The 21,345-nt window shown below is 42.6% G+C and overlaps 1 protein-coding gene across 2 annotated transcripts in view; it reads left to right on the forward strand.

Moving 5' to 3' along the window:
* shq1 (SHQ1, H/ACA ribonucleoprotein assembly factor) overlaps window positions 1–21,345 on the forward strand; it is a 123,762-nt gene that overhangs the window by 63,329 nt on the left and 39,088 nt on the right. For both annotated transcript variants that reach the window (XM_078209445.1, XM_078209444.1), the window contains exon 11: window positions 12,742–12,862. In XM_078209445.1, the coding sequence (XP_078065571.1) occupies window positions 12,742–12,862 (121 nt within the window). The remainder of the gene's footprint in view (window positions 1–12,741; window positions 12,863–21,345) is intronic.

The following is a 21,345-nucleotide window of genomic DNA, read 5'->3' on the forward strand; positions in this document are numbered from 1 at the left end:
ACCTGTGAACTATGTTGCTTGAATAGTTGTTTAAAAAAATCAAAAATCTCAGCATTTGCTCCTTATGAGTTTTACTGAATTAATCAATGATTGTGGCTGTTAATTCAGTGTAAATGTTTCATAGGTTTCCCGGCCATTTCTGTCTGATCTTTTGAATAGATACTGTAAAATTTAATTGCCACAAATAATAGTGTCAATTTAAATTTTAGCAAGTTTCTTTTTATCAGAATCCTGTGCAAGGAAATTAACATCAAGATGCTGACCATTTACTATTAAGAGAAATTAGACACCTAAATGCTAACATACAAAATAGGAGCAGAAGTAAGCCATTCAGCCCCTTGAATCTATCCTACCACTCAACAAGATCATGGCTGATGTGTTTGTTTCAAATTCCAGTTTCTCATCTACCTCTAATAACCTTTGATTCCCTTACCTGGCAAGAATCCATCTACCTCTGCCTTAAAAATATTCCACAACCCTGCCTCCACTGTCATAGGAGGCAGGGATATGCGGGTAATTTGTGTTAATAGAGTAATTTTTTTATTAATGCTTTAACTAAAACAATTATTCTGTACTTGCGGATTTAGCCTTATTTTCTCCCTCTTCACAGCAAGTGGTTTTGCAGGTTGAGCAAAATAACTTTGAAAGCAAATGGAATGTTGTAATTTATTACAAGGGGGTTAGAGGATAAAAGTAAGGATGTCATGCAACAGATGTACAGGACATTGAGACTGCACCTAGAATACTGTGTACAGTTTTGGTCTCCTTGCTGCAGGAAGGATGCACTTGCATTGACAAAGTCCCACATGGCAGGTTGGTTAAGAAGGTTAAGGCTCAAGGGATACAAGGAGAAGTGGCTAGATGGGTGGAGAACTGGCTTGGCCTTAGGAGACAGAGGGTAGTGGTCGAAGGGTCTTTTTCCGGCTGGAGGTTTGTGACCAGTGGTGTTCCGCAGGGCTCTGTACTGGGGCCTCTGCTATTTGTGATATATATAAATGATTTGGAAGAAGGTGTAACTGGTGTAATCAGCAAGTTTGCGGATGACACGAAGATGGCTGGACTTGCGGATAGCGAAGAGCATTGTCGGGCAATACAGCAGGATATAGATAGGCTGGAAAATTGGGCGGAGAGGTGGCAGATGGAGTTTAATCCGGATAAATGCGAAGTGATGCATTTTGGAAGAAATAATGTAGGGAGGAGTTATACAATAAATGGCAGAGTCATCAGGAGTATAGAAACACAGAGGGACCTAGGTGTGCAAGTCCACAAATCCTTGAAGGTGGCAACACAGGTGGAGAAGGTGGTGAAGAAGGCATATGGTATGCTTGCCTTTATAGGACGGGGTATAGAGTATAAAAGCTGGAGTCTGATGATGCAGCTGTATAGAACGCTGGTTAGGCCACATTTGGAGTACTGCGTCCAGTTCTGGTCACCGCACTACCAGAAGGACGTGGAGGCGTTAGAGAGAGTGCAGAGAAGGTTTACCAGGATGTTGCCTGGTATGGAGGGTCTTAGCTATGAGGAGAGATTGGGTAAACTGGGGTTGTTCTTCCTGGAAAGACGGAGAATGAGGGGAGATCTAATAGAGGTGTACAAGATTATGAAGGGGATAGATAGGGTGAACAGTGGGAAGCTTTTTCCCAGGTCGGAGGTGACGATCACGAGGGGTCACGGGCTCAAGGTGAGAGGGGCGAAGTATAACTCGGATATCAGAGGGATTTTTTTACACAGGGTGGTGGGGGCCTGGAATGCGCTGCCAAGTAGGGTGGTGGAGGCAGGCACGCTGACATTGTTTAAGACTTACCTGGATAGTCACATGAGCAGCCTGGGAATGGAGGGATACAAACGATTGGTCTAGTTGGACCAAGGAGCGGCACAGGCTTGGAGGGCCGAAGGGCCTGTTTCCTGTGCTGTACTGTTCTTTGTTCTTTGTTCTATTGGAACATTTCCGAGAAGGTTTATTTGGCTGATTCCTGAGATAAAGGGGTTGTCGTGTGAGGGCAGGTTGAGTAGGTTGCACTTGTACTCAGTGGAAATGAGAAGAATGAGAGATGATCTTACTGAAATATATAAGATAGAGTCATAGAGGTTTCCAGTATGGAAACAGGCCCTTCGGCCCAACTTGTCCACGCCGCCCCTTTTAAAGCCCTAAACTAGTCCCAATTGCCCGCATTTGGCTCATATCCCTCTATACCCATCTTACCCATGTAACTGTCTAAATGCTTTTCAGAAGACGAGATTGTACCCGCCTCTACTACTACCTCTGGCAGCTTGTTCCAGACAGTCACTCACCCTCTGTGTGAAAAAATTGCCCCTCTGAACCCTTTTGTATCTCTCCCCTGCTCACCTTAAACCTATGCCCTCTAGTTTTAGATTCCCCTACCTTTGGGAAAAGATACTGCCTATCTACCTTATCTATGTCCCTCATTATTTTATAGACCTCTATAAGATCACCCCTCAGCTTTCTATGCTCCAGAGAAAAAAGTCCCAGTCTGTCCAGCCTCTCCTTATAACTCAAACCATCAAATCTCAGTAGCATCCGAGTAAATCTTTTCTGCACTCTTTCTAGTTTAATATATTTTCTATAATAGGGTGACCAGAACTCCAAGTGTGACAGTATTCCAAGTGTGGCCTTACCAATGTCTTGTACAACTTCAACAAGATGTCCCAACTCCTGTATTCAGTGTTCTGACCAATGAAACCAAGCATGCCGAATGCCCCCTTCACCACTGTCCACCTGTGATGCCCCTACCACTGCCCCTCATTCATACATACATAAGATTCTGAGGGGCTTGACAGGGTCGATGTTTCCTCTTGTGGGAATCTAGAACTAAGGAACACAACTTGAAGTAAGGGTCCTCCCATTTAAGTCGAAGGTGAGGATGAGTTTCTTCTCTGAGAGGATCTTAGTTTTTCGAATTCTCTTCCACAAGAGCAGTGGAGACTGGATAACTGAATATGTCCAAGGCTCACTGAGACAGATTTTCGATTGACAAGGGATTCAAGGATTATGGGGTAAAGATAGGAAGGTGGAATTCAGGCAACAGTCAGACCAGCAGGGAGTTTTGTGGGACAATGGTAGTCCTCCTTCCTTCTGGCCTAAAAGCTCCAAGTTCAAGTCCCACGCCAGGACTTGTTGGTCCCGGAAGGAGCATTCAAGATGTGGTTCAGCGGGCTGATAATCCACCCAGGAATCCTTCTGCCTCTTCCCTATTGCCCAAGGGGAAAGTGTGTGAAGATGTACTTAAAAAAAAAAATCAGTTCAGCCATGATCTTATTTAATGGTGCAGAAGGTGTGGTGGGCCAAATGGTCTACTCTTATTTCTTCTGATCACTTAAGCTGATCCCTCTTAATTTGTAATGCAATTTTACCTTGATGGTCCCCAGTCATTTTGTCCATTTCTTCAAGTGGGAAGGCAAGTGGTGAGGATGGCAGAGTCTACAGAGGGGTGTAGACATGTTAGGTGAGTGGGCAAAAACTTGGCAGATGGAATATAATGTCAGAAAATGTGAGGTTAGGCACTTTGGTATGAAGAATAAAGGAGCTGAATATTATTTAAATGGGGAAAGCTGCAGCACAGAGGGATTTGGGTGTCCTTGTGCATAAATCGTGAAAAGCTAACATGCAAATTCAGCAGGTAATAAGGAAGGCAAATTGAATGTTTGCCTTTATTTCAAAGGGAACAGATTATAAAGATAGGGAAGTCTTGCTAAAACTATGCAAGGCAGTAGTTAGACCACACCTGGAATACTGTGAACAGTTTTGGTCCCCTTATTTAAGGAAAGATATACCTGCATTGGAGGCAATCCAGAGAATGTTCACTGGGTTGATTCTGGGTATGGAAGGAGGAGCGATTGAGTAGGTTGGGCCTGTACTCATTGGAGTTCAGAAGAATGAGAGGTGACCTTATTGAGAGGTATACAATTCTTGGGGTTTGACAGGATAGATGCTGAGAGGCTTGTGGGAGGGTCTAGGATCAGAAGGTATTATCTCAGAAGAAGGGGTTGTGCATTGAAGACAGATGAGGAGGAATTTCTTCCCTTAGGGTAGTGAATCTGTGGATTTCTTTACCATAGAGGGTGGTGGAGGCTGGGTCATTAGGTATGTTCAATGCCGAGGTAGACATTTTAAATCAGTCAGGGTATCCAGGGTTTCGGAGAAAAGGCGGGACAGTGGAGTTGAAGATTATATCAGATCAGTCATGATCGAATTGAATGGCAGAGCTGACTTGATGGGCCGAATGGCCTACTTCTATTTCTAGATTTTATGGCATAATCCTCATGAATATTACCAGGTTATTTAACATTGGACATCAACGGCAAGGTTACTCGCCTGAAATCCACACACACATACTTTCCCACTCGAGTTAACAGGACCATAACAAGCAGGAAATCTGGTTTATGATCTGCTCCTTAGCTGGGTATCAGGAGGGAGATTTGTATGGCCCCAACTACTGCTGCCGCTGAGATCAGCGAGCTCAGCAATGTCCTGTACTTGCAGATAACTGTATCCACTGTTACATTCACGACTTCAGCTACTTGGGGATTTAAGCAATTAATTAATCTTAATAAAAGTAATTATCAGATCCCCTATTTTGCCTTTCCCAGGATTTGGTTTTTGTCAGGAAGATGACCCGACCACGCTATGACCTGCCAGGCATTAAGTTTGAATGGCAGTCACTAGGTTCTTCTCAAGAGCTCATTTATTCTCTCAATCGTGCTGAAACTAATGAGACTTGACCTGTGGAGGAAACACGTGTGCGTACGCCTGTAGATTGTTCTCTGTGCATGAATTGTGTTGTTTTAATACCAATCTGTTTCCGTGGTTGGCGCAGGATTTTACATGAAATAATTATGCAGTGAAACCTTGCTATTTACTTCCAATGACAATAATAGTTGCCTTATTTCTTCCCAAAGTGAAAGCCTACTAACGTGGCGATTTCCATTTGTCCCTGGTGTCTCATGTCCTAAATATTTGCTAAGAAATGTCAAAATGAATTATAGTTTAGTTTATCAATCTCGAGTTTTAAAATGATATCAGACCACACCTTTCTGAAGCAGGGCAAATTCACGGTACGTTCTGGAAGACTTTTTTCCTGCGACCTTTAATTTGAATAAATTTTGTGTCGCAATTTGGGGGAGGTGTGCGTTAAACGATGGTGCGGGCATGAGGGCATCTTAATGAATGATAGCACCAGCAGCGTGTTTCCCGAAACAATGCGATATAAGGATTGCAAACGAAATGGTGGAATAACCGAAAAACAGTGGCATCAAATCAACTCTGCGACAGAAAGATGGAGGAGGGAATAAAAGATTTGCTTCAGAGAGAAAAGAGACGATGAATTTAAAATTTAACTAAAAGTCAGATCTCTAACCACAAGAACGGGACTCAGCAGTTTAAAATGTTCCCTTGCTTGACAGGACAGCGAGATTGGCATTTCAGTAACGCTTATTACATTGTTGAAAGGGCACTTGCACCATTAATTATAAGCCGTACCTTTCTGCAGTGGATTTAATAGGCAATTAATGTGAAAATTGAACCAGGTCTTAAAAGTAATAGGGCAGTTTAGGGGTGAGATGCTGCTTGTGCAAGGCCAATGGAGGAGTGGTACTAATCAACCAGCAACATAGGACCATAAGGAATGGGAGCAGAAATAGGCCAATCGGCCCTTCGAGTCTGCTGCGCCATTCAGTAAGATCATGGCTGCTCTGTTTGTGTTTCAAGTTCCACATTCCTCTCTACCCTCTGAGAATCCTTGATTCCCTTGACTAATAAGATTTGATCTATCTGCACCTTAATCTTCAAAGGCCTCACCTCCACCGCCTTCTGAGAGGGAGTTTCAAAGTTGCACAACCCTCAGAGAGAAAAAATCTGCAGTTTTATAATTTGGCTGGAGCTTACTGGCATGTTAATTGTATATTGGTTGTGTATTTAATTGTTTTCAGGGGTTGGGTGTTAACTGGTTTCCACTTCTGGTCCATAAAATAGGAACTGCGGAGGGACTGGGCTTTTTAATTTGTCCTGTTAGTCACCCTTTCTTTTGATGTTTTAAGTTTCCTTTATTTTTCGCTTGATGCTTAACACCCCTCACTGATTCTTCCACTTTCCCATCCCCGATCCTCTGACTCCCTCTGGCTGTCACACACACACACACCACCCCCCCCCCCCCCCCCCCCCCCCGATTCTCCAGCTCCCGGCCCTTCCCCGATCCTCCAGCTGTCAGGGAGAGTAGAAAGATCGGGGGGCAAGTGGAAAGATAGAAACATAGAAAACTACAGCACAAAACAGGCCCTTCGGCCCCACAAGTTGTGCCAAACATATCCCTACCTTTTAGGCCTACCTATAACCCTCCATCCTATTAAGTCCCATGTACTCATCCAGGAGTCTCTTAAAAGACCCGATTGAGTTCGCCTCCACCACCACTGACGGCAGCCGATTCCACTCGCCCACCACCCTCTGTGTGAAAAACTTCCCCCTAACATTTCCCCTGTACCTATCCCCCAGCACCTTAAACCTGTGTCCTCTCGTAGCAGCCATTCCCACCCTGGGAAAAAGCCTCTGAGAGTCCACCCGATCTATGCCTCTCAACATCTTATACACCTCTATTAGGTCTCCTCTCATCCTACGTCTCTCCAAGGAGAAAAGACCGAGCTGCCTCAGCCTATCCTCATAAGGCATGCCACTCAATCCAGGCAATATCCTTATAAATCGCCTCTGCACCCTTTCAATCTTTTCCACATCCTTCCTGTAATGAGGCGACCAGAACTGAGCACAGTACTCCAAGTGGGGTCTGACGAGAGTCTTATCATTATCTGCATCATTATCCCCGGACTCCTAAACTCAATCCCTCGATTGATAAAGGCCAGCACACCATACACCTTCTTAACCACCTCCACCTGCGAGATGAGATAAGAGATGTTTCCTCTTATTGGAGGATCTTGAAATACGGGTCACTGTTTAAAAATAAGGGGTCGCTCATTTAAGTGAGATGAGGAGAAATATTTTCTATGAGGATCGTAAGTCTCTCTGATTCTCTTCCTCCAAGGGCAGTGGTTGCAGAATCTTTGAATATTTTTGAGGCAGAGCTAGATAGATTGTTGATAAACAAGGGAGTGAAAAGTTGGCAGGAATGTGAGGTTAAAGTTACAATCAGATCAGCCATGATCTTATTGAATGACGGAGGGGCGCGTGGCCTACTCCTGCTCCTAATTCATGTGTTTGTAATGTTGCAGAGCTGTTGTGCTGGAATAATCATGCAGAGGTTGTAAAATATTGCTCTTATCGATGTGGCAGCCAGCCATTAGACTCTTAAGTACATTATTCCACTGATCTTTATTGATTGTGGCATCCTGTTGAGTTTACTCCATGAGTCTCCTTCTGAATGGGGTAGTTGAGTATGTCTGTCTCATATAATAGATATTTTTGCATCAACCTTTTGAGCAATTTCCCAAGCACACGTTATCGCACCTCCTTCAATCCCACTGAGCACTATGAGTTCACTCAGTGATGTAGCATTGTGTTCGATAAACCATTCAGAAGGCAGACCCAATCCCTGGTTATCGAATGAGCTGATCAGGCAGCATGGTGACACAGTGGTTAGCACTGCTGCCTCACAGTGCCAGGGATTCCTGTTCAATTCTGGCCTCGGACTGTCTGCGTGGAGTTTGCACATTCTCCCCGTGTCTGCGTGGGTTTCCTCCGGGTGCTCCGGTTTCCTCCCACACTCCAAAGATGTGCGGGTTAGGTGGATTGGTCGTGATAAATTGCACCTTAAAGTCAGGGGGATCAGCAGGGTAAATATGTGAGGTTACAGGGAAAGAGCCTGGTTGGGATTGTTGTTGGTGCAGGCTCGATGGGCCAAATGTCTGCGCTGTCGGGATTCTATGATTTCAGCATGGTGGAAGCACTAGCAATGGCCTCAGCAAACAGATGAGGTTTCCCTTTGCTGGTACTTATCTGGTGACTTTTCCTGGAATTAGATGCGTGGGTGTTGGATGGAGACAGGATTGTGTTATGCTGATAATAGCCTCGAAGTGAAAGAAAGTTTTTGCAGAAGGAAGCACTTCATTACCTTAGTTTGACAGTCTCTCAAAATATTACTTGGGAATTCTCACAACGTTTCAGACATTCGGCTGTGAAGTTGGAAAGATTTAAAGACCCCACTTTGAGATTTGACTCCCAGCTGTTCACTGTTCATGTCACGGCAGGCATGGGGCATTAAAAATACATCTTGGAATGATTTAGAACCATATGTGAACTGTTCATAGCTGGGGTCATTTGTTAAATGATCTCTTCATGAAAGCAACTTTTGCTGAAATCAATCATGCAATTGATAACCAGTCCAGTTTTGGATTGAATGATCATATTTTGCTTGATATTTCGGAAGGTAATTGATTTTGTTTCCTGTGTATGTACACCTGTGCCATAAAGTCATAGATTCCCTACAGTGCAGAAGGAGGCTATTCGGCCCATAGAGTCTGCCCCAACGGAGTATCTTACCCAAAGTATCTGACAGAGTATCTTACCTAGGCCCACTATCCCTCTAACCCCACACATTTCCCATGGCTAATCCATCTAATCTACATATCTTTGGACTTTGTAAGAATCTTAGAATCTTAGAAACCCTACAGCACAGAAAGAGGCCATTCAGCCCATCAAGTCTGCACCGACCACAATCCCACCCAGGCCCTAACCCCATATCCCTACATATTTACCCACTAATCCCTCTAACCTACGCATCCCAGGACACTAAGGGCAATTTTAGCATGGCCAATCAACCTAACCCACACATCTTTGGACTGTGGGAGGAAACCGGAGCACCCGGAGGAAACCCACGCAGACACAAGGAGAATGTGCAAACTCCACACAGACAGTGACCCAAGCCGGGAATCGAACCCAGGTGCCTGGAGCTGTGAAGCAGCAGTGCTAACCACTGTGCTACCGTACTGTAGAAAGGAAACTGGAGCACCCGGAGGTAATCCACAGAGGCATGGGGCGAATGTGCAAATTCCACACACACGGTGACCCAAGGGTTAAATTGAACCCAGTGCTAACCACTGTGCTGCCCTAACAATATTTTATCCAGAAAAAAAGAGATTAATGGGTGATCCATGTCTCACCCGTGCTCTGTAATTGCATTCGCTACCTGTGTAATATATTAGAAGTATTTTTTAAAATATTAATTTATGGGATGTGGGCTTCGCTGGCAAGACCAGTATTTATTGCCCATTCCTAATTACCCTTGAGAAAATGGCGGTGACCTACCTCCTTGGACTGCTGCAGTCCCTGAAGTGTAGGTACACCCACATTGCTGTTAGTGAGGGAATTCCAAGATTCTGATCCAGCAACACTAAAGGAAAGGCGATTTCCACATTTTCATACTGGTATTGCAAAGGCCAGGGACAGGTTGAAAGACTGGGAAGCTGGAAGAGCAAAAGCAAATTGTGAGAGAGAACTCGCACAAGATATGAAAATGGACAGCAAAATCTTCTATAAATACACGAAAGAGAAAAGATGGATTAAAGTGAATGTTGGATCCTTGAAAAATGAGACTGGGGAGTTTATAGTGGGAACACAGAAATGGCGGAGACACTAAATCTGTATTTTGCTTCAGTTTCCACGGTGGAGGACACTAGTACCATCCTAATAGTAAATAATGCAGAGGTAAGAGAAAGGAAAGGACTTGGAACAATCATCATCAATAGGGAAGAAGTGCTGAACAAACTATTGTGATTGAAGGCAGACAAGTCGCCTGGACTTCATGGCCTACATCCTAGGGTCTTAAAGGAAAGGGCAGTGGATCCATTGGTTACAATATTCCAAAAATCCCTGGATGTGGGAAAGGTTCCATTGGATTGGAAAAACGCTAATATATAATGCCCTATTCAAAAAGGGAGGAATGCAGAAATGAGCAAACTATAGCCCAGTTAGTTTAACATCTGGTGTTGGGAAATAGTTAGAATCCATGATTAAGGAAGTCATAGCAGGATATTTGGAAAGTCAAAACGCAATCCATCATAGTCGGCATGGTTTTATGACGGGTAAATTGTGTTTGACTAGTTTGCGAGAGAAGATGCAACAAGCTAAGTAGATAATGGAGATGTAGTAGGTCTGGATTTCCAAAAGGAATTTGATAAGGGGTCACAGAAAAGGTTAATACACAAGGTTCGTTCACACGGGATCAGCGGTAATTTAATAGCTTGGATCGAGGTTTTGTTAACCAGCAGAGAGTCGGGATAAATGGGCCTTTTATTGTTTGGCAAGATGTAACTCGGGCAGTACCACAGGGTTCAGTCCTCGGGCCCCAACTATTACAATCTGTGACTTGGATACAAGGCTGAAAGATATGATAGCCAAATTTGCAGATGACACAAAAATAGGTGGGATAATAAGTTGCGATAATGAAATAAATTTACAAATGGATCTGGATAGCTTGGGTAAGTGGGCCACAATTTGGCAAATGGAGTTTAAAATGGATAAGTGTGAGGTTATCCATTTTGGTCAGAAAAATAAAAAGGCAACTTAGTGTCTGAATGGAGAGAAACTTCGGAGTGCTTCAGTGCAGAAGAGTCTGGGTGCCCTTGCGCATGAATCACAGAAAACTAATATGCAGATGCAGCAGGTAATGAGGAAGCAAATTGAATTTTGGCATTTATTGTCAAAGGAGCGGAGGATAAAAGTTGTGAAGTATTGTTGCAACTATACAAAAAATTAGTGAGACCGCACCTGGAGTATTGTGCACAGTTTCTGTCCCTTTGAAGAGGGATGTAGTTGTATTGGAGGCAGTTCAGTGAAAGTTCACTCGATTGATTCCAGAGATTCGGGGTTTGTGTTCTGAAGAGAGATTGAGCAGTTTGGCCTATACCCTGGATTTTGGAAGAATAAAGGAAGATTTAATGGAGTATGCAAGATGTTCAAGGAAATTGGCAGGGTAGACGTAGAGAGGATGTTTGCTCTTGTGGGACAATCTAGAACGAGAGATCATAGTTTTATGATAGGGGGTGGCGGATCTAAAAGAGATTAGGAGAAATTACTTCTCTCAAAGGGTCATGAATCTGTGAAATTCACTACCTCAGTGTGGTGGATGCTGGGACATTGTCTACCTTTTTAAATTTACTCAGATTTTTAATTAGTAATGTGTTGGAATGTTATGGAGGATGGGCAGGAAAATGGAGTTGAGGACGAGTGAAGATCAGCCATGATTGTATTGATGGTGGGACAGGTTCGATGGGCTGAATTGCCTACTCCTGCTCCTAGTTCTATTCTTTTATGTGTGGCTTGGAGAGGGCATTCCAGGTGATGGTGTTCGATAAGTGGTGTCTGAGGAGCCTGAATGAGTTCCTGTGGTGCATTTTGTAGATGGTACATACTGCCAGGTTTGATTTCCATTTTGAATTAATATTAATAGTATTGGGTTCTGTAAGGCTGTTTGAATAATCTGGAGTTTGGCCAGAATACTAAGCTTCTGTTGCTGAACCACTGGTAGAAGTAAGTATTGAGTACTTCTAGGTAGTTAAACTAGGGCATGGTTGAGTTTGCGACAAGCTGTATTCTCTACACTTCATACAAACATACAAATTAGGAACAGCTGTAGGCCACTCAGGCCCTCGAATCTACTCTGCCATTTTATCAGATCATGTCTGATCTGATTGTGGCCTCATCTGTTTTCCTGTATACCTTCTCCACCCCTTGACTCCCTTGTCAATGCAGAATCTTTCTAACTCGGCCTTCAAAATTTTCAATATCCAGCCCCCTCAGGGCCAGAGAATTCCACAGACGAATGACCCTCTGAGGGGAAAATAAACTTGTTATCTCCGTCTTAAATGAGAGACCCCCTATTTCTGAATTGTGCCCACTCCTTCTATGCTCCCCCTTAAGGGACGACACCCTCTCAGCATTCACCCTGTCAAGTCCTTTCAGGACCTTGCGTGTTTCAATAAAATCACCTCTCATTGTAAACTCTAATGGACACGGGCCTAACCTGTCCAACCTTTCTTTGTAAGATAAACCCCCCTCCCCTACTATAAATTCCAAGAATTGGTCAAGTTTTACTTGACAAAATGACTGTTGTAGAAAGTGTCTTTTATGGAGATTTGCGATAACAAAACTGGAACTGCAGAATTATTAACTGGGAAAAGTACAACAGGAGTTCTATATCTCTCTAATCCAAGTCAAATTTGGGAATAAGGAATGAATGCCATGCAATACTTGTTCATTTATTACAAGAAAGTTGGATTTTTGAGTGTGTGCAGTAATACAGTTAATAATAGTTAACACCATGAGAGGTCCATCTCTCTGTGGCTGCAAAGGGAACAATCGGAGCCATTTTGAAATTTGAATATGAGGGCGCAGCCTGATCTTTCCTGATTTTTTCTTTCCATCTTCAAAATGCACAATTAAGTAATCTTGTCACCAAAGCAGGAAACAAAAGACTGCCAAAATCGTGTTCTGTCAGTCATGCAAATCCTCACATTACATGGACGCAAAGCCATGTCAGCAACTTAAAAATTAAATGACTGGAAAATTACCTCCATTTATTTTAACACCTAAAAGCTTATCTCTTTACCGATTTATTTTTTATATATGGTTTAGTTGCAAGCAAAGTACCTTGATTTTATGTTGTCTTAGATCGTGCAAGTGATTGGTCCAGTGGAAATAGCATCTCAATCTTTTTTAAAATGTTGGTGAAAATTGAACTTTTTTCGGGGTTTACTCAAATACTTATCTTCCCTTTGCACCAGGTAAGTCTGCTGTTCTCAAGTGCCTGCTGGCCATCCATAAGATCTTCAGAGAGAGTGACCCCGCATACCTCCTCAATGACCTCTACGTCACGGACTACTGCATTTGGATCCAAAAAGTCAAGTGAGTCTTATAACTAAACAGATACAGTTGAATAGTTGCAACAAACTGTGAGGACATTTCCATAACCTGTAAACTGGCAGTAAATTTGCGACCCACCTTGCACTAATTCTTTTAGTCATTTGCATAGTTCTGTTGGGTTGCTAGGTGACACTGTCTACCTTATTGAATCTGTATAAAGAAAAGTGGCTGCCAAAATATGCCACATTAAATTTATTGTTGTACTGCACCGCGTATAATTCTTTCTCAAACTGTTACTTCCTTGGTTTGAGGACAGTGGATTTCATTTCTGTTCAAGTTGCCTTTTTCTTCCTCCGCTGACAATTTACCGCTGTCTTGAAAATCCTTCCAAGATTTTGACACATTCCCTTTGCTACACAATATTTTCCACACAAAATATGCATTAGAAAATGTCACTTTGTGCTTCAAACAGCTGTCTACCATGTGACAGTGTGAAGGTTCTTTATGAAATTGAGAAATGTGGCAGGTAACCAACTCTAGTCAAAGGTTCCCAGTCTCGCTGTCAGATTGTGCGAGAGAAGAAGCTCGAACAAAGTGACAGTCTTGGAAGGCTGCTCACAAGATCCTTGGAAGCAGACTTCAGTTTAAGTTACTGACCATATGTTGGAGTATGAATGAATATTTGCAAAATAAAACAGGTGTAGCACCTCAGAAGATAAATTGTTCTTAAATCTGAGGCTTTATCATGTCCAATATAAAGGACATTTTTATTGTTTAGTGAACTGGTACTTTTGTTTTAACATTAATGACATTTCTTTCACAGCAGAACATAATTCTGTACCACAATATAATTAATGAATCATTGAATTTGCTGGAGCATGCCAGAACTTGCATCTGTCTGGTACAGATTTGATCTGCTGCCCACGTCCGTAATTGTCCAGAATGATGTCGATTCTCCGGCCTCCCAGCTGTGTGTTTCCCACTGGTGGGAGGTGGCGCCTTGTTTCATAGAATCCCTATAGTGCAGAAGGAGGCCATTCGGCCCATCGAATCTGCACCAACCACGATCCCACCCAGGTCCTATTCCCGTAAACCCACATATTGACCCTGCTCATCCCCCTGACACTAGGGTCAATTTAGCGTGGCTGATCAACCTAATCTGCGTATCTTTGGCCTGTGGGAAGAAACCGGAGCATCCGGAGGAAGGCCACGCAGGCATGGGGGGAAACTCCACACAGACAGTGATCCGAAGCCAGGGTTGAACCCGGGTCCCTGGTGCTGTGAGGCAGCAGTGCTAGCCACTGTGCCACCGTGCCGCCCCTAAACTAGCTAGCTAGTGGCGGGATTCTCTGGTTCCGCCGCTGTCAATGGGAATTCCCATTGACGTCACCCCATGCTGGTTGGACACCCACGGGTGGGGGTGTGATGCTGGCGGGACCGGAGAATCCCGCCGGCATGGACGGCCGGAGAATTCGGGCCACGGACTTTAAAGTTGATCTTCAGATCATTCAGGACAAAGTGCGTGTGTGCGCTTGTGCCTGTACGTGGGAGAGCTGCCACAATTGCAACTGCAAAAGTGACTTTTGGTTGATTTAAATATTCCTGTGTGGAACTAAACAAATCAGCTCTCGAATGGTGAAACCTTTGTCTCTCTCATTTTAAAGACCTGGTGTTGCTCATGGTAAACCAAATAAGTTGCCATAAACCATTAAGAATATTAGACCATATTTTCTGTCATTTAATTTACTGTCATCAGCACCACGCAAGAAGTGCTAATAAATTTAAAATGGCACACGGAGACATTATAATACAAATGTCTCGGTTTGCTCTATAACCAACTTTACTATGCTGGTGCCTTTAGCTGAAGCCTAAAACTGACAGGCATGTGCTAATCTGCAAAGTTTCTTGAACTAACAACAATTCAGTGGAGTAATATCAGGTTATGTTTACCTGCAATAATTAAAATATAGGACCAACAGGAAGTGCCAGATAACACTTTTCACTGCATCTCACTTTGGGCCAGATTTTGGTGCAACAAGGGGGCCTGACAGCTGGCATTAGTTAAACCTGCTCCCGCAACTTTCAGTTGAAAGGTCAGTTGCCCACAAAGTCTGAACTGGGGGAAGCGGAGCCTCTGGGACCTGACTGAACAGGCTAAGTAACGGGTTATCTCCTTAACCAATCTGACTGTAGAAATTTTTTTAAAATTCATCCATGGGGACATGGGCATTGCTGGCTGACCAGCATTTATTGCCCATCCCTGGTTGCCCGAGGGCAGTTGAGAGGCCACCACATTGCAGTGGCTCTGGAGTCACATGTAGACCAGACCAGGTAAGGACGGCAGATTTCCTTCCCTAAAAGACATTAATGAACCAATTGGGAATCAAATATGGCAAAGACTGAGAATGAGGGTAAATTGAAGTGCGTAAATTCAATGTCGAATACACTACAGGTAGAGAGAAAGAAGGTCTTGGATTAAGGGGGAGAGTAAAAAAAGGAAGAGAAAAGTTTTTGAAATTAAATGAAAATCCAGCACTGAAAATTTGATATTTTTATAAATCTCCTCAAAGATCAAAAATTGAGGCCAAAGGCACTCGCTGTTAGTTATATGTAAATGGAGCAGCAAATTCAATGCACTTCTCCGCCATTAGCATCCTGAAAACCACACCTCCCTGTTCCCCTCACCATTGATATGCATTGAACATTGAAGTTGCTGTATTTATCTGGCCAATACAGACTACCATTGCCACAGATATTTAGGGCTAGTAATCTTTAATCGTGCAAGTACCCTTTTAGCAACGTGGTTGTTAATTACTGCCAACCAACCTCGTTGACACTGAAAGTTAATTAGTGTGGGTGTGCCCCCCTCATTCCCTTCAAGTCTTCAAGTTTTTACAAGGAGATTTTAAAAATGTCAAAATTTTCAGAGTAAAATTTGCATTTAATATTTAGGAAGTTTTTTTCACTTTGCTATCTTCCTTTAATTTGATTCTTCTTTCTCTTTAACTTCTCTTTCTATATCTTATTTGGTATTGAACTTTACCCATTCTGATTCACCCCCCCATCCCAATCTTTAGGTCTGGTTTATAAAGAAGGTACCCTGGTCACTCAGATCCCAGAAGTTCTATTTCGCCACACCATTATCCGGTCACACAGACATCAAGCAACCCTGCAGGCAAATACTTTTTAAGTTGAAGGCTGCAGGACAGCTATTGCACCTTTCACTGCACATTGCCATGGGCCACATTTTGGTGCATTTACTTAGTTGATAAAGTGTAGCTTTTATTTTTAAGATTGCATTTCCTGTTGGTCCTAAATTTTAATTACTCTAAATAGACACAACCTAAGGTCATTCCACTCTGTTGTTGTTCCTGGGGATTGGAATATGCTTCACAGTTTTAGTTTTATCTCTAAAGCACTAGCAAATTATGATATTTGTACTGCAATGTTCCCATACGCTGGGCTTGCCATTTTTAGTGTAAATCTTATGTGTGCCAATGACGAAAAGTTGGATGACCTGTTTCAATATTGTGTTAAAGTGAGTAAGGCCACCAGGTCTCATTGTTCAGTCGTTGCTGAATAGAATTTTGTTCTTTTCAAGTTTCAGGCCACAACTTTAACTTAGGCTGGAATTCTCCAGCTGTTCACGCCGACTGCATTTCCTGGTCTCGCTACAGTGAGCGATAAATTCTCCATTCTCGCTTGCAGCAGGGCATCAACAGCCAGAAAAAATTGGCCTTAGTCTTCATTCTGTTAAGTGTGATTTGGTGTGATTAGGGGTGGTATAGTGGTTAGCACTGCTGCCTCACAGCGCCAGGACCCGGTTTCGATTCCCGGCTTGGGTCACTGTGGAGTTTGCTCGTTCTCCCTGTGTCTGCATGGGTTTCTTCCGGGTGCTCTGGTTTCCTCCCACAGTCTGAAAGGTGCATTGATTAGGTGCATTGGCCATGCTAAATTCCCCATCAGTGTACCCGAACAGGCACCAGAATGTGGCGACTAGGGGATTTTCACAGTAACTTCATTGCGGTGTTAATGTAAGCTTACTTGTGACTAGTAAATAAACTTTACTTTTTAACTTTTTTTTGCTTTGGTATAGTTAAGGTATAGTTTATAGTTTGGTATAGTTAAGAGACTGCAGGCATTTCTACTCCTGTGTTTTTTGCTCTTCGGGTGTCTCTCTGCACATTGTTTTGTTCTTTGAGTTTGACACAGTGTGACAGGCAGGAAATTGACTTTTTTTTATAGTGCAATTCTATGTGTTTGTTGAATATCAGTTGGAGGAGAAGCAGTTAAATAACAGGAGAGGTATTGTGGATCAATTGCCAAGTATTTTATCACGGTCTTTGATTTCTTCTGACTGGTATTCTGAGATTTTACCATTTTCTCTGAAGGTTGAAATTCACAACTCTGTGATCCCAGAGCACCAGTAATTGGCTCAGAATCCATGCAATAAATCCGTAAGCCAGTACTTGCAACTCCTAATTCTAAGCTCTTTAACGGAGTTGCACAGAGGTTAGCACTGCTGCCTCACAGCGCCAGGAACCCGGGTTTGATTCCCGGCTTGGGTCACTGTCTGTGTGGAGATTGCACATTCTCCCCGTGTCTGCGTGGGTTTCCTCCGGGTGCTCCGGTTTCCCCCCACCGTCCAAAGATGTGCAGGTTAGGTGCATTGGCCATGCTAAATTCTCCCTCAGTGTACCCGAACAGGCACAGGAGTGTGGCGACCAGGGGATTTTCACTAACTTTATTGCAGTGTTAATGTAAGCCTACTTGTGACTAATAAATAAACTTTAACTTTGAGTTGGTCTACAGCATTTACCACTTCTGGAAGTTATTATGTAGATCGTTTAAATTTAGCACTTGATTTTGGACTTGTATTCTTGCTACTTGGAGAATGTGTGGGGATTGGGGAATGTTCTCCACATCAGTCCTCGACTCTGAAAGCATGAAGAAATTTGTCGGAGAGTTTCAGTAAGTGTTGATCTCAGGAGAGCCCCGGATCTTTTCTGGCTGAACTCTACATTTTAATACAAATGTCAGAAGAACACCCCTTGCTCCTCGACTGGCATTTCCATTACCCACATGAGTGAGTAGATATATTTCATATTATGGCGTGATCAGCTTCGTAGTAAATTGTTGGGATATTTTTGCAGTGAATTGATCCATTAGGCACTAAGTAATCATCTGGGACTCAGTTATCACAGTGGAGCTTTGACTGCATTAACTTGGGATGGATTGAAGCTAATTTGAAGAGATGTTAAAAGAGGAATCATTTTGGCTGAAGAATATCTCTTGTTAGCACACAAGCCACCCCAGGATAAAAAATAACATTGTTTTTGGGAGTAGTGGACCTACTCCCTCCAACACCAAAAAAATGCAGCTCCTATTTGAAAATATTAATTTAATCTGTGATTAATTTAAATCTGGTCCGATTTGAATGGATTGTTTCTTTCCTTGATTGTCGGTGTTTTGTGCTGATAGTACTCTGGAAGCTTGACTAACTTGTCACTGTTTTACTGAGGTTATCAAGACTACATTCACAGTTTGTACTTCGTTCAGATTATCTGATCGTTATCATTTTGCTGTTTGTGTGAATTTATTATGTGCAAATTGACTGACACATTTCTACATTACAACAACAACCACACTTTAGTTCATTGACTATAAAGTGCCTTGAGACATCCTGTGATCATGAAAGGCAGTAAATTAAAAAACAATAGCATCTATAATATCTTTCTTATTGTACATGACTGTTTTTTTTTCAGGGATTTATCCATAAATGTGGTGCACTTCAGTAATTCATTTCTAACTTGCCAACTTTGCTCTTAAACTTTCATCAACTTTCTTGAGCTTTGACAACTGTCTGGCCTGCTAAAATCTTCTGGTTTTGGTGTCGAAAACATCGTTATTGTCCTTCATTTCACAATTGTCCATTTTACACTTAATTTCGATTTTTCACCATCCAAATGGTGGAATTCTGCCATGTAGGTGGATCCTGATATGACATCCAGTTATGACAGAAAAGTTACAGGGGCAGTATGGTTATGTTTTAATTTGGTTTGTTGAAGGCTATTGTTATTTTGATCGTTCGCTTCTTGTCTTGGCAGCTAAATAATAAGACAGGTCGAATTGTAATGGATAATTTCTCTTCCCTTCTTATCTACCCAGACAGTGCAACACATTCATATTCTATAAACTGTGACCTTGACTAGTCTGATTTTACTCTGTCAGCTGCTCATTGGAAGCGCCTGCCAGCTACAAGAGTCTCTTGTTTGTTCCATCTTTCTGAGTATCTTGTCGTTTTCCAAATTATCAGTATTAACCCTTTGCTTTCCCATAACTAAAGCATTGCAGTTTAACAGACCGTTTCTCCTACAGCACAGAGAAGGCCGAGTACCTTTGTGAATTGACATGGTGTGGGTGGGGCAGTGGTAGCACTTGGAATTGGTTGATGGTTGAAGTAACTTTTAACTAAGTGTTGGCCTTGTTGGTGTTGTTATGATCCCAATAGAGACGGATAACTTTTAAGAGATATGAATTCCCAGTGACCCACACAAAGAATCACCTGACATGATTTCTTCTTTGCAGTTTTTTTTTGTAACAAACCTACATTGATGAAACATCATCTGATAACCAATTAGTCCATCAACTCCAAAAAAGGTATCTCTTCTTAACACAGCCAAAACTCCCAGGCCACTTTTAAACATTAAACCCAGCTCTGAAGCAGAAGGCTAGTTTTGTTTTTAAAGTTCCAAACTCCTGGCTATTCAACAGACTTTCTTCTCCCTACTATATTGGGGTCCTCCAAGAGTCCTCTTAAAAGCCCCTTCACTCAATCCTCTCGAATATAATCGAATTGACTTGAGGCAAGGCACCCTCTGGCGACTTTTTGGTTTTAAATCTCTCCATCTGTCCAAATAGTCAATTATTTTTCTCCAGCAATAACTTTCTTGCTTCTTCATCTCCCTCACTCTCGCATGCTCTCTCTCTCTCACAGGCTAGCTGCTCCTCCCTTTTTATCCAGTTTTTACAATTGATTTGATTTATTATTGTCACGTATTAGTATACAGTATAAAGTATTGTTTCTTGCGCGCTATGCAGACAAAGCAATCCCGTTCATAGAGAAGGAAACGAGAGAGTGCAGAATGTAGTGTTACAGTCATAGCCAGGGTGTCGAGAAAGATCAACTTAATGTGAGGTAGGTCCATTCAAAAGTCAGGTGGCAAAAGGGAAGAAGCTGTTCTTGAGTCGGTTTGTACGTGTCCTCAGACTTTTGTATCTTTTTCCCCCACGGAAGAAGGTGAAAGAGAGTATGTGTGGGGTGCGTGGGCTCCTTAATTATGCTGGCTGCTTTTCTGAGGCAGCGGGATGTATAGACAGTGTCAATGGGTGGGAGGCTGGTTTGAGTGATGGACTGGGCTTCGTTCATGTCCCTTTGTAATTTCTTGCTGTCTTGGACAGAGCAGGAGCCATACCAAGTTGTGATACAACCAGAAAGAATGCTTTCATTGGTTCATCTGTAAAAGTTGGTGAGAGTTGTAGTGGACATGCCAAATTTCCTTAATCTTCTGAGAAAGTAGAGGCGTTGGTGGGTTTTCTTAACTATAGTGTCAGCTTGGGAGGACCAGGACAGGTTGTTGGTGATCTGGACACCTAAAAACCTGAAGCTCTCTACCATTTCTACTTCGTCCCCATTGATGTAGACAGGGGCATGTCCTCTACTACACTTCCTGAAGTCGATGACCATCTCCTTTGCTTTGTTGACATTGAGGGAGAGATTGTTGTCGTCACATCAGGAACTTTTGGAACTTGACTGGGGATAAACTTTGATCTGGGCCCCATGCCCAAAGCAATCAGACCCACTACTTTTTGCGATGAATTAAAAGAGACAGTTTAAAACATAACCATCTTATGATGTCCAGTGGTCATAACAGTGTGTGGCAAAATCTAATGTCAGGCTATGTCCATTTTATATGATGGAAATATTATTTAAAGCTTAAAATGCGTCAGAATGCTTGTACTTTAAATCATAAATTCAACAACCTGATTCAGTTTCCCATGAAATGCACCGAGTGTTTGGTGCCATTGCCACGTGGAATTAGTCTTCCGGTTTTTCTATGCAGATGAAGACATTCGTGCTGCACAAAGCCTGTATAGCTACATGTTTCACATTCTACTGTACCACCCTTTTGGGGTTTGTGCTAACCCTTTTTGAAATTGTTAGTCAGTTTTTGGCTTTCCCGAATGACAGGTGTGTGCATCACTTAAAGCTCTGAGGAGCACATTGGAAATTTGTCAGGCAGCCCATCTGTCCAGACCTTAGTGAATATGTTCACAGTACAAAACTGCCTGCCCTTCAGCACTTCTTCGAAATAAATTGTTAATGTCATTCAGACTGCAATTATGACTGGTGTGGGAAGCGGAACATTCATTCATACAATAGGATACAATGCTCTGAAGTTGGTACTAATGCACATTTTTAGGGAAGAACAGAGAGAACTTTGCATCGAATATGTGCTGTGCCC

The sequence above is a fragment of the Mustelus asterias genome, chromosome 3 (assembly GCF_964213995.1).
Source record: "Mustelus asterias chromosome 3, sMusAst1.hap1.1, whole genome shotgun sequence".
In the NCBI taxonomy this organism is placed as follows: domain Eukaryota; kingdom Metazoa; phylum Chordata; class Chondrichthyes; order Carcharhiniformes; family Triakidae; genus Mustelus; species Mustelus asterias.